This window comes from Schistocerca nitens, chromosome 6 (genome assembly GCF_023898315.1).
Source record: "Schistocerca nitens isolate TAMUIC-IGC-003100 chromosome 6, iqSchNite1.1, whole genome shotgun sequence".
Classification (NCBI taxonomy): domain Eukaryota; kingdom Metazoa; phylum Arthropoda; class Insecta; order Orthoptera; family Acrididae; genus Schistocerca; species Schistocerca nitens.
The window spans coordinates 598,706,116-598,720,643 of NC_064619.1; the positions used below are offsets into that span (position 1 = coordinate 598,706,116).

General features: G+C 42.6%; 1 protein-coding gene across 3 annotated transcripts in view; it reads left to right on the plus strand.

Moving 5' to 3' along the window:
• The first annotated feature begins 232 nt into the window (after positions 1-232).
• Positions 233-14,528, plus strand: part of LOC126263167 (monocarboxylate transporter 2-like) — a 257,848-nt gene continuing 243,552 nt past the window's right edge. For 2 of the 3 annotated variants that reach the window (XM_049960210.1, XM_049960209.1), the window contains exons 1-2: positions 233-424; positions 12,903-13,000. In XM_049960210.1, coding sequence (XP_049816167.1) covers positions 12,911-13,000 — 90 coding nt within the window. In that variant the 5' untranslated portion in view covers positions 233-424; positions 12,903-12,910. Of the gene's footprint in view, positions 425-10,670; positions 10,790-12,902; positions 13,001-14,528 lie in introns of those variants that run through there. The other variant, XM_049960211.1, reaches the window with a different exon arrangement.

Sequence of the window (14,528 nt, forward strand, 5' to 3'; positions counted from 1 at the left end):
AAAGATATTATCATGATATAATTAGCTCACAAATTCACAAAGACTTTCAGTCGTCGACAGTAAGAACCCGGAAGTATGAAAGTAGATGTCTTAGTTGATCATGTGACTGGTGGATGATTAAGATCACCGCATGGCGTGGATCACGTGACGATCAGCTGGTGTGCACTTCTGCGATAAGCTTCTCCGCCGTATCCATGTGGCATCTCGCAGTCAAACAAGGCTGCTTGTTCATTGGAACATCAGACATCACGGTAGCAGTCCGTGTTACGGGGACGAGTAGTTATCAAGATGATGAGCTAATGTCAGATACGAAGCGACAGCGACCAGTCAGACTTTGAACGACGCTCTGAGTGGCACTCCTCAACTGCTTCAGAACAGTAGGACGCTACTCGGCACTCGTGATTGGACACAGTAAATTCTGCAGGTAAGAAAATACTTCACTAGTCATCATTTCGTCTCTTTATATTGTAATGTTTTATAATTGGTGAGGTGTGACCTGCTGAAATACTAAGATGGAATTTTCTTCACCGTATTATAATATGTGTGCTTCGTGACGATTACTGAGGAATTCTATAGGAAATATTATTTGGTTATGGGCTATAGCGAGTATGAAATTCTACTGCCACCTCTTATCATATTCCATTCGGACAGTACCAAGAGAGCCATCGAACTTAATAAATCCGTCAGTGGTCACAGATGCTTCGACAATGCGTAAAGGTTTGCGACGAACATCACTGGCGCATAGTGATTGTAAATGTTGAGTCACACTTTCGGTCTTCAGATACTGGTGTTGGATACTTGTTCAACAATTAGGATTCGAAAGAGTTATGCTAACATAGTGTACAAACACCCCAAAGAATTCTTGTGAATTTCTAGGGACTGGATTAAGAAAATATATCGAATTCCATTAACGTGCTGTAGGACCGAACAAAAGGGAACACTTACCGTCGCAGTATTTCACGAAAGATTTATTTCAGATTCTCCGTAGTTGAATACGAACAGATTCTTCGATGTTCATTCCACATTTCAAAAAAACTTCTCAACATTCGCACTTACTACTGGCAAGTAGGTGACGACCAAACCAGTAACAAATTCTGTAAAATATAATGAAATTCTATAGCTTCCATGTCGAAAAGTAAAGGTTGCAAGAGAAGAAATTCGACTTAAAAGTTATTTTGGATTCTTCTGTTACTTCTTGGTAGAACAATTCCATATTTAAGGTTGAATAAGAAGTTCACTTCTTTTGTTCTTCTGACATTTATTTCTAACTAGTTTTCGGCTTATTAGGCCATCTCCGCGAAACAACTGACTTGCGTATATAATGGACACTAGTTCTTAGGTAACAAAACATTATAAGAAAAGATACAATTCAGTGGCATACGAGTTTGTACACCAAAGTCTCTGGTTGAAATTACACTTTAAGAAATGGACAATATTAAGTGCAACAAATAATTAAACTACAAGCTATTACAGGTTACATGTTCATAATGCTGAAGTTTGTAAGGTCTTGACAGTGGTTGAGAAACTGTCAAACTGAGCATTCTTCATTTATGTTGTGCACCAAACACGTTTTTTAACATGAGGCGGAAATGTTACCTACAGATGAGTAAACTGAAAAATACTACATACGAATTCATACATCTCCATTCTAGGAAAAGCACAGAAATCCGTAACATCATCATAGATATTAAGTAAGGCGGGTAATAACTTTAGATTGCATTGAAAGAACCAGTAGTCGCGCTGTTTCCAAACGCTGCCTAACGTCACCTCCACAATGTGAGTGAATACCTCCTGCTTCTATAACAACACTCTGTGTTGGATCTGTTCCCCACGTATTAGTGTCTCCCTTGTTATTAGTTCTCCAGTAATGTGGCATTGCACATAAACTACGTTCGTGTTGAGAAAAAAAATGGTTCAAATGGCTCTGAGCACTATGGGACTTAACTTCTAAGGTCATCAGTCCCCTAGAACTTAGAACTACTTAAACCTAACCAACCTAAGGACATCACACACATCCATGCCCGAGGCAGGATTCGAACCTGCGACCGTAGCGGTCTCGCGGTTCCAGACTGTAGCGCCTAGAACCGCTCGGCCACCCCGGCCGGCTGTTGAGAAAAAACAGAACGCTTTGACCGACTAGAAATAGATACTTATATGGATATGGTGTCTGTTTTCTCGGACATGTCCGAAAGAACACCATATCCATATAAGTATATAGTTCTGGCAATACCGGCCATGACCTCCTTCTTCTGTGCCGATGCACACATATTCCCCGAACTCTTACGGGAACTGGTATGAACGTCTTCCACAGGTAATGAGTGTGTTGCGGTGGGACACTACGAATGTAGTGTGTGGACATACAAGGTGAGAATGTGGGCCTCGCGGGAGGCGTGCGTCAGATAGTCCCTGCAGTCGCATTATCCTCTGTGTCCTCAGTGGCTCAGATGGACAGAGCGTCTGTCATGTAAGCAGGAGATCCCATGTTCGAGTCCCGATCGGGACACACATTTTCAGCTGTCCCCATTGATATATATCAACGCCCGTCAGCAGCTGAAGATATTAAAATTAATTCTAATTTCGACTAGAAATAAGGCGTTCATATTCACACGGGGTGCACATTAGTATGTTCTGGTGAAATGATTAACATTTGAACCATGTCAGCCCGCCGTGTCAAGGTCAACATCGACGTCGCGGCGCAACACCACCTACCGGTAAAATGTGCCTGCGGCTTTCGTTGTCGCCACAAACCCAAGGTTATGGATCAGTGTGACCTCAGCAGACGTGCAGGATGCCTCGCAGAGGTATGCGCGAACCGTACCGACAAATCAGTGAGTTTGAAAGAGGGTGCATTATTGTCATGAAAGGATGAGATGGACCGATTCGGGAAGTTGCTGTTTCATGTGGGACGAAGTGTTTCGGCAGTGCAACGTATATGTGCCGAATGGTTCACGGAAGGCCGTAGAACACAACGATATAGGTCAGGACACAACGGCCCCCGGGAAGATGGACACCTCATCCGAATGGCATTGCAGGACAGTTCTGCGGCCTCCTCGGCTCTGGCGTAACGGTGTAACACATAGTACACTATCAGTCTGTCTCCGTTATTACGTCATGGGTTAAATGCGCATCTCCATTTCTCCGTCTACCCTTGACGAAAGTGCAGAAATATAGTAGACGCCAATGGTGTACGGAACGACGTCATTGGGGGACAGGAATGGCATCAGATAGTGTTTTCGGACGAATCCAGGTTCTGATTGTCTCCAAATGATGGCCGCATTTTAGTTCGCCGCAGGCAAGGCGAGCAGCGTCACAGTGATTGCATTCGCACGAGACATACTGATCCACCTCAAGACCTTAAGGTGTGGGGTGCTGCTGGGCACAACCACAAATCACAGTTGGAGGTTCCTAGTGTCCTGCAAGTAGTGTGACCTTCGTGGATGACGTCCTGCAACTTGTAGCCATACCCTTTCTGCACAACTCCCCAGACGCCATTTATTAACAAGGCAATGCACGACCACATTTTGCTGCTCGAACACGTGACTTCATGGTGTCACAGGATGTCAGCCTTTTGCCCTGGCCCTCGAATCGAAAATGTTTGAGATATGGTGAAAAGACGGTCACAGCGCTGCGACCCCTTCCCAGCCACCACAAATGAACTTTGGAATCAGGTGAATGCAGCATGGATGGCTACACCATAGGACGCCATACATGCCTCATACGCGTCGATGCCATCACGCATGAAACAAGTAATCAGGGCCCATAGCGGACCCTGTGCCCACTAAGCAATAGGATACATGTTGAACTGAGATGACTGAAATGCTAATCATTTCTCCAGACCTAGCTAATTTCCATGTCCTACGAATATAAGCATCAAATCTCTAGTCGTTTAAGGTGTTATGCTTCTTCTAAACATGAGTGTGTCAGTATGTCAAATAATAGAACAGAGGAAAATTTTTCAGAACAAACTAGCTTTCGGGCCGGCCGCGGTGGTCTCGCGGTTCTAGGCGCGCAGTCCGGAACCGAGCGACTGCTACGGTCGCAGGTTCGAATCCTGCCTCGGGCATGGCTGTGTGTGGTGTCCTTAGGTTAGTTAGGTTTAAGTAGTTCTAAGTTCTAGGGGACTGATGACCACAGCAGTTGAGTCCCATAGTGCTCAGAGCCATTTGAACCAGCCAAACTAGCTTTAACTACAGTTCGATCTTATGTATGATATGATTTTCAATCACCGTAATATCTGTATGTTTCTTTGTCTGCGTCTAAAACCCGCAGGCGGATTAACTTTTTTGTATCACAAAATTTAAGAAAACAATACATAATATCAGTGTAAGAGGCAAAGATCATTTTATCACTTTTACTGATGAATTCAGTCTAGATGTTAAATCATTTTTTTATATTTCACAAATAATTAAATTCGGCATTTGCCATGACATCAGCAGATTTATGTAGTAGGACATGTAACAAAAGATCGTGAAGTGATGTTTGGAAACGCTGAAACAGTGATGTGTAAAATATGTATAAAAATCGCCGTCCAGATTGAAGTCCTTAGTAAACCATGGCATTTGAATTGACTAGGAGTGTCAAATACTTAGCAATATTCTCGCCCATCTTCTTACCACAGAAATACGTAAATTCAAATGTGGAGCAGACAGACCTGGGTGAACATGAAGAAAAGTTATACTGAAATGTCGTTCATCCACTGAAGAGAGTAGTTTATCCTTTATAAAACCCATATCTGGTATCTTAATCATGTTGGATCAAAGGAAGGGAGAGAGAATTTGGAAGAAGAGCAGCGGGACTCGTCACTGCATCGTTTATTCAAAGACGAACATTTTCCAATGTGAGACGCTACTTATCTCATCGACAGGTTTGTCCTTAAAATTTTGGCTATGGACGAACCAAGCAATACATCACACGCCCTCACATGCATTTCGCGTAATTAGGTCTACCATGAGGTTAATAATGCAAAAATTCGGGATTATACGTATGCAAACCCTCTTTAGCACATTCGGAAAGGAGATTTTTGGAGAAAGGGTTGAGGAGGGGAGACGAGAGACAGAGGGATGGAGTGATGGAGTCTTTTTCACACCATGTATCCTCCACGACACACCATACCTTGGTTTGTAGTTTGAAGATGGTCTGTTCATTTACCTGTTTGTTTCTGGTCACAAACACAATATCTTATGAACTTCTTTATTCACAATGAACTTCAGCGCAAGATAAAAAACACCCAGAACAGGGTGACACTGCGGGCAGTTACCGTTTTCATGGGCGAATTTGAGAATAGCAAAACGTATTTCTTGAGCCTACAACTAAATAGTTCTGACTGAAACAAAAAAATCTAAATTTCACAAATTTCTATTTGCTCACGACAATGGGATGTGGTGGAAATGAAATAGAGACAGCGATGTATAAACAAAACCATATACAGCGAATAACTAAATTAAGCCGGCCACTGTGGCCGAACGGTTCTAGGCACTTCAGTCTGGAACCGCGCTGCTGCTACGGTCGCAGGTTCGAATCCTGCCCCGGGCATGGATGTGTGTGATGTCCTTAGGTTAGTTAGGTTTAAGTAGTTCTAAGTCTAGGGGACTGATGACCTAAGATGTTAAGTCCCATAGTGCTGAGAGCCATGTGAACCAATAATTAAATTCCCATTACAGCACAGGTTCCTTACACCAAATCAAGAAACAAACGTTTAGTAAACATGGGCTCTAAATCCATGCCTTAAGATCTATATAATCAAAAAATAATTGAACTGAAATATTTGGGACATGATTGTAACTATACAAAATAGGACGATGATGAAATCAATCTTCAAAGATTTAGGCATTTCTGTGGTATAACGCGACAAACATTAAAATGTAATGCTCTTAAGGAAACACTTCCGAAACTAAACAAAGTTGTTCTTCCATCGTTGTTGCACGGGTGCGAAAGTTGCATTCTGTCTTCCGACCATATTAGACAGTCTGATTTTCTCGTAAATGAGGTTTTACCGCAATGTAGCAGGAGACTCGGTCCTAGATCATAAGAGTAACGTTGGTATTAGTTGGGAATTAACTATGCGTTCGGGTGCAGATATAAAAAATAGAGTACGGAATAAACAGAACGGTCATGTTCAACGTACGGAAAAAAACTGGTGTGCAATAATGTCCGTGGGAAAACGAAATACTGACCACTTTTAAGAATGTGTTGTGAACAGTTTTGTGGTGTATTATACCACTAGCTCTAATATATGACGACGATGGTTATGATGAAACTGATGAAAAAACGAATTTGGCAAGCAGCTGTGTTACTGTTGGAGAAGACAGAATAAACCTTCACCGAGCCTTAAGACAAACACACTTGTATTTCCTTATGTATATTTATGAAATCTGATGTTGTTGTTGTTGTGGCCTTCAGTCCTGAGACTGGTTTGATGCAGCTCTCCATGCTACTCTATCCTGTACAAGCCTCTTCATCTCCGAGTAACTACTGCAACCTACGTCCTTCTGAATCTGTTTAGTGTATTCATCCCTTGGTCTTCCTCTACGATTTTTACTCCCCACGCTTTCCTCCAGTACTAAATTGGTGATCCCTTGAAGCCTCGAAATGTGTACTTCCAACCGATCCGTTCTTCTAGTCAAGTTGTGCCACAGATTCCTCTTCTCTGATGTATGTAATCTGAAATACAAAATGCTAAATGGGTCATAGATTGTGTCGTCGTTATATCGCGGAAAATTACTCTTGTCAATAAGAGACGTGTCGGCGTTATCGGTAGTTATCTGGTTATTTGTCAGAGATTGCTGGCTGTAATCTGCTGGTCATACCCTCATTTACAGTCTGACACGCCACTTCTCGTCACTAGACAGCGAAGCGTGCACCTGGCAACTCAGCCTCATGGTCAAATGGGCAAGAAATGTGACGAAGCACCGGCGCTGCTCGTCAGTGGGCCCTTACGTTGTTCGGTCAACTTACATTCACCTACACTGGTTTGCAAAACGTAAGGACGAAAGTAGTTGTCGCGTGATGCGTCACTGCCAAGTAATATAAATCGATGAAGCTTGGGCCATACATTGAAGGAACTGCTGTAGTGTACTGTTGTGTCCTCGTCGCCACTGTAGAGTCTTGCCCTAAGGAAGCGAGGGGAAGGATGTGGTTATGAATGGCTGGTATCTTCTTTCTACAACACAAATGCACTCGTGGATTAATATGGTTCTTGATTTACACGAAAACATAGCTGCTACGTAACTTTAACAGAGTCCATGTGTTGTGGTAGAAGCTCTTCCGTAATAGCCCCCTTGCAGACAATATCGGTACTCTTGCTATCACATTAATCTGGACGCTATGTACTGGTGTAGCCTGTGCTGAACTATGCCGCTCCACAACTGAATGACAGATGCCAACCTGGAGTACTGTACTGAGTTAGTGACTGTGGTAGTGAGTGAAGCCTTCCAATCAGCGGTGCCGGCCTAAAAACTTGCGGTCGAGAGGGCGTTGAGGCTGTTGCTTGTTGATGCGTCGCTGGTCTCTCTCGTGATAGGCAAGCTTGATTGATCGCCTACTATCTATCTTCGCAAGATCTTTGGCACTACATCTTTGGCGACAGCTTAAAGCGGCACATATATTAGAGAAGGTAACTGAAAGTAATACGTAATGATACGAACAGAATTGACGTTTTTATTCAAAGACGATAATTACCCTGAAGCCACAGCGGTTTATGATCCCCCCACCTGTGCGGTTCACAACAGCTGTATTGTTGGTGCATATACACCTCATGCAGTATGTCTCCCTAACTCATCCTACACGTATTTGATGAAATTTAAGGGGGGGGGGGTGTAGGACGTCAAGCGGGCCGACTTGGAGCAGGAGAGTCACCACAGGACATTTTAATTTGCACTGTCTATAGTTTTACAAATAAATTCATAAAACTTTGTCACCATGACCAGGAAGGATTGAGGACTCCTTCCTGGTCATGCTGTTAAAGTTTTATGAATTTATTTGTAAAAGTATAGATAGTGCAAATTAAAATGTCCTGTGGTGTCTCTCCTGCTCCAAGTCGGCCCGCTTGACGTCCTACCCCCCGTAAGTTGGGTTAAAGGGTAGACCAGCCCAGTCACTTAATATCCTGTCGTTCCAAGAGCTCTTTCATCCGTCTGTTCGATCCGGTCGCGCACTGTCATCCATAGAAATGAATCCACCCTCTGACAATACACAAATGGGGAACGAGTACAACGTCACAATAGCGTTGACTGTTCAACAGGCCGTGTTCAAAGATGTGGAGGTAAGTACGCCCATGCAACATCATGCATCTGCACATTACAACACATGCATCACCAAATGGTCATTTTCGATAATGTTTCTGGGTGATTATGTGTTCCCGCCTGTCGATGTCGTTTTATGCATCCCTAAATATTACATCTGGCCTTCAAAAGACACACGTGAGATTTTCATATTCTGTCGCTCGCTACGTGATAACTATTTGCATTACAAAAATACGAGCACGACCTTTTTGTATAATATTTAATGTACACTCATTCTCATAAATCAAGGATAATTGCAGAATGTGGTGCCACACAACGTGGCACTACACAAAACTGGCGTTAATAGCATAGGCACATAGGGGACACACACGACACAGATCTGTAAGTCCATATTGGTGATAAGTTGAGAAAACCGTCCCGAAACACATGCGCTACAAAACGCCACTTTTTCCTTCGTATGTACCCCCACATCAATATGGGATATGATCACCATACATACGTACACAGGCCGCACAACGCGTTGGCATATTCTGGACCAGGTGGACAAGCAACTGCTGGGTTATAGCCTCCCATTCTTGCACCAGTGCCTGTCGGAGCATCTGCAGTGTCCTAGGGATTTGAAGACGAGCAGCGAAACGTCGACCGAGAGCATCCCAGACATGCACGATGGGGTTTAGGTCTGGAGAACAGGCAGGCCACTCCATTCGCCTGATATCTTGTGTTTCAAGGTACTCCTCCACGATGGCAGCTCTGTGGGGCCGTGCGTTATCATCCATCAGGAGGAAGGTGGAACCCACTGCAGCCCTGAAAAGGCGGACATACAGGTGCAAAATGACGTCCCGATACCTGACCTGTTACAGTTCCTCTGTCAAAGACATGCAGGGGTGTACGTACACCAATCATAATCCCACTCCACACCATCAAACCATAACCTCCATACAGGTCCTTTTCAAGGACATTAAGGGGTTGGTATCTGGTTCCTGGTTCACGGCAGATGCAAACCCGGGGAGTATCACTGTTCAGACTATACCTGGACTCGTCAGTGAATATAACCTGGGACAACTGTTCCAATGACCATGTACAGTGTCCTTGACACCAGGCTTTACGGGCTCTCCTTTGACCAGGGATCAGTGGAATGCACCTTGCAGGTCTCCGGGCGAATTAACCATGTCCGTTCAGTCGTCTGTCGACTGTGTGTCTGGAGACAACTGTTTCAGTGGCTGCGGTAAGGTCCCGAGCAAGGCTACCTGCAGTACTCCGTGGCCGCCTTTGGCACTGATGGTGAGATATCGGTCTTCTTGTGGTGTTGTACGCTGTGGACGTCCCGTACTGTAGCGCCTGGACACGTTTCCTGTCTGCTGGCATCGTTGCCATAATCCTGAGATTAAACTTTGTGGCACACGGAGGTCCTGTGCTGCGACCCGCTGTGTTTGACCAGCTTCCAGTCGCCCTAGTATTCGACCCCTCATAACATCATAAATATGAGTTAGTCGCTGCACTGTACTCTGAAACGCACCAACACACCTCTGCATATGTGGACTGCTGCCAATGCCACCGTGTGACGACCAAAGGCCAAATGCACCGCATGGTCAAACCCCGAGGTGATTTAAATCCGCAAAACCGCCCACCAGAGCGCTGTTTCCCCATGTATCAGCATTAGCCTTAATTTATGAGCATGATTGTTGTTATAATTTCTACTGGGACATGTTTCTACTAGAGGCCGTAGTTTTCAAGTTATTTAAGAAAAAACGTACAAAAGTGACCGTCAAAAGCATCTCCTCGCCCACCAATCTCTCACCAGTCCGGATTTCTAGTACAGTGGTCATGGCACTCCCTAATAGTGCTGTACAAAAATTTGCGACTCCACGAATTATTTCCCACATTCAACACTTTTTGGTCTTCATTGGATGGCCTTATTACGCCACCGGCTTATTGGAGCACTTGTAAGTTGTAAAACAGAAATGTGTGTAAATAGTATCCCACAATTTTGTGAATTTTAACAGTATAAAAATAGACAAACTGCATCACTGTATTCGTCAGGCTCCCTGACCTCTTGACTAAGAAACTACAGTGTCTGTAAGTGTTAAGTTTGGATCGAATTGTCGATGCAATTAGTTTTAGCGTAACGTTTACGAAAGTCATTTTTGTTTAGGTATCCTCACGGGCGCGTTTGAATTAATAATGTTAACGAAGTACCTGACTATGCTGATGGCGTAATATCCCAGTCAAGACAGACAAAAAAAATGTCGAATATCGGGAATAGCTTGTGTAGTTGGGAACTGTTGCATAATTGGTTTCGGTATTTCTTTTTTCCTCCGTTTTAGTAATTAACTAATGCTCGTAGTAGTTAAGGCCGATGTAATCTGATGTATTATGTCTGTCTTTTGCTCTCGGACTTATAATTTTAATACTTTTGACACGTTTTTACCCCACGATTCGCCTCATTGGCTTCTACTGACTTCATGTGCAGACGTTGTGTGGAACCTCTCCTATTCAAGCCATAACGTGTTCACGCTAGTCAGCAGTTGACGTTTGTGCCTTTACAACAGGTAATTGACGTTTGTACCTCTACACAGGTAGTTCGCGCTTCGCCCGCTGTTTCCGTTCATCACCTGAGGGTATAAATGTTACAGTGTTGTTTTTTTTATAGGTCTTACTTTTTTAACTTTCATTGTTGCTGTGTTCCTCTAAATTGTAACGTTATCTGCATTTCAAAGTCTGGTATGAAGCTGATCATAACTGATTGAAACCTTTTACTACTTTAATATGTATTTTATGCGACCAAGATCGTTGTAAATAATTTTTAACTGAATGTGAGTGGTTCGATGGGGCTTTGAATTCCGTGCCTCTTGAATGTGAGTTAAGTACAATTTGTGCCATCCGAGATGTGAATTAATTAATCGTTACCTGAATCGGAATCGCAGTCGATGGAAGTGCACCACACTATATCGTCGAGGATAAAACTAATCAGAACTGTGCAATGTGTACGTGAAAAGAAAACGAGTGTGGTTTGGTATCCGGTGTATGTGAATCTGTGGGCATTTTCAAGACGTGGCAAACACATAATTATTTGTAATGTATCACCACTGTGAGAAAATCATGCCTTAGTTGAACCATGATCTTGCGTGACAATGAAAGATTATGCACTCGAACGGTAACCACTGCTCGTTACACAAAACTCGCCTCATTTATCTTGTATATAAGGGTACTATCAATTAGGACACTTAAGGAAACTCGATATCATGTTCGCCCTGAAGTTTTGAAGACTGCAAAACTTCGTGCATAGTTTACTGAGATGAAAAACAAATTTAAAATGGACGTAGGTTATACTGAAAAGCGAACGAATAATCGCGAATGTGACTACTGGATACGTAGAACTAATTACGGTGTTTATCTGTAATTTTGAGAAATGAATTCCTGCTGACCTATTTGACCTGTGGTGTCACCGCCAGACACCACACTTGCTCGGTGGTAGCCTTTAAATCGGCCGCGGTCCGTTAGTATACGTCGGACCCGCGTGTCGCCACTATCAGTGATTGCAGACCGAGCGCCGCCACACGGCAGGTCTAGAGAGACTTCCTAGCACTCGCCCCAGTTGTACAACCGACTTTGCTAGCGATGGTTCACTGACAAAATACGCTCTCATTTGCCGAGACGATAGTTAGCAGCCTTCAGCTACGTCATTTGCTACGACCTAGCAAGGCGCCATTATCAGTTGCTATTGATCTTGTGATGCATGTACCGTCAGACCGACGTTCACCATTAATGGATTAAAGTTAAGTATTCCACCAGCTACGTCCGTTTTTCTAAATTCTAATTTCCTTGTCCTGTTCCAGACCTCACGCCAGCCTGCGTGAGCTAAAACGCGTGCCTTTCGGCTTCCTCTATTAATAGGGTGTTGGCTCTCCTGCCAACCCACAACATGACCCATCGTTTTTTTCTATTAGTTAAGAAATGAATTCCTGCTTACCTTCTATTTGACCTATGTATAAGGTCTGTCGAATAACTGGGCATGTCATTCCTACAAGCACAGGGTTATTTATACATACCTCTAGAGTTTCATAAGACTACTGCTCGAAAAGTACAAGACACACAATAAAATGACACATATCAGTAGACAGAGCATATCTCCAGGTTTCGAATCGTAACACACGTCACGACGTAGATGCGCACAACTAGGGGTCAGGCATGTCGGAACAGGTAGACATATCATCCACTGTATACTGTCAGATCGAAATAGTTCTTGCCTGCAGATAGGCAACCGTACGACCAGTTTAACACAGCTGGCTGCTGTCGTAGCGACCTCAGTGAATTCCTCGGATGTGACCTTCCGCCCGTATTGACGTTTGCCGCATCACAAATGGTGTCCATACTGAAAACTTGTAGTATGAGTTAATCCTATGGAGATGCTCTATCCACTGTCACGTGGCTCTTTTCGAACACTTGTCTTATGAGACCCACGAAGAGCAAAGATGACCACTTATGTCGTTATTCCGCACTACTTGACAGTTTTCTGGACTTGTTTGCAAGTGCTCAGTGGCTGTTCCTTATTGACTACAATAAGTAAGTTTTCTGAACATCCTGATGTATGACTAATGTTCTGCTGCACTTGGAATGTGTTTATCCCCAACAGTAAGAATTATTATCCTATTTTTTTTTCAGATGCGAAGATGACTGCGATGAAAACAGCTGAATATGAAATCATTCCACCTGATGGAGGCTGGGGCTGGATGGTGGTCCTTGGGGTGGCCCTAAATTACGTAAGTACTGCGTCTCAACTTCTCAAGCTATCAAATTACTGTCCTGTTCTAATTCTGCATAACGTTGGTTCTAATGGAATCCAAAGAGAACCCTAAGCGGTTAATGAAGTTGAAGGCAGACATTTGTTTGCGATGCCCAAAAAGTGTGCTGAGAACTGTTGCCGGTACCAATGTTCAAAACAACAGCCATTTTACAAAGACATATTATCTTAACTGATTCTCAACGAGAGGCAGTCATAAAGTTTTACTTATCGCCTCGGAATAAAGTTACGTGTTTAATTTTTTGTTAGACTGCAGATACATGTTTGAAGTTCACGTACATACTAGCTTAGCGTCCGCTATTTCGCTTCCGCATACTGTATGGCCTGAAGAGATTTTTTGTTTTTATTTAGTTGAATGTTTATGTTGTTCACAAATTTCAACACATTTTAAGGTTTTCACCTTTTTTATTAATATACTTCTGACCAAGAAGCGAGTCTGGTAGCTGGACCAAAGTTTGTGTTATTTATGCCTTTTTCGTTGTTGTGGAGATATTTCCATAGCAATCCGCACCCCCTAACAAATACTTCTTTAAACCTAACTGAGAAGTGAAATACCAGTTTTCATAAATTTACCTTTACAATTTCTTAATGTAGTGTTTTCTTCAACAAAATCACGCCCTATTGCACTCCCTTAGGGGTTGAATTTCCAGAAACACTGAAACACGATTTTTTTTTTACTTTTGACTAAGAAGTCTAATACCATTTGTCATAGACGTAGCCTCGAAAAATGCTTTAGTAGTTCTTTAGTAATTATTTATTTTCTCTATTTTATGCCCTTGGTGGCTGAATTACTAAAAATGCTGAAACATATATTATTTTATTTTCTGACCGAGAAACCAGATACCAGTTTCGACAGTTCTAGCTTCAAAATTCTCTTAACACCGATTTACTTTTCAAAAGGTTTTCAACTCCAATTTCACCCCCATTGCAGTGAAATTTCTGGCAATTCATTCTTAAATGATGCCTACAGTATAAGATCCACACCTTGTCCAAACTTGAAGTTTCTATCCTTGAATGTTTGGGCTGGGCGATGATGAGTTAGTGTATCGGTCTGACCCTATTTCATCCCCTTAGGGGCTCATTTTCGAAAAACTTTGAAACACGTAATTTTTCATTTCAAACCGAAAAGCCACACATGAATTTTCAGGTATTCAGCTTTAAAATTACTTTTGCAATGAAATATTTTCATAAAACGTTTCACCCTCTATTTCAAACCCTTAGGGGTAGAATTTAGAGAAGCAGTACAAGCGTATCTCTTTATTTCTAGCAGAAAAGCCAGTACAAACTTTCATAGATTTATCTTCAAAACTACATTCGCAATGAAATATTTGCATAAAAACTTTCATCACCCATTTCGCCCCCATACCGGCTGAATTTCCCAAAACAGTGAAACACTTTTTTTATTTATAACTGAGAACCGAAGTTTAAATTTTCATGCGTTTAGCTTTAAAAATGCTTTCACAATAAAATATTTTCCATAAATTTCT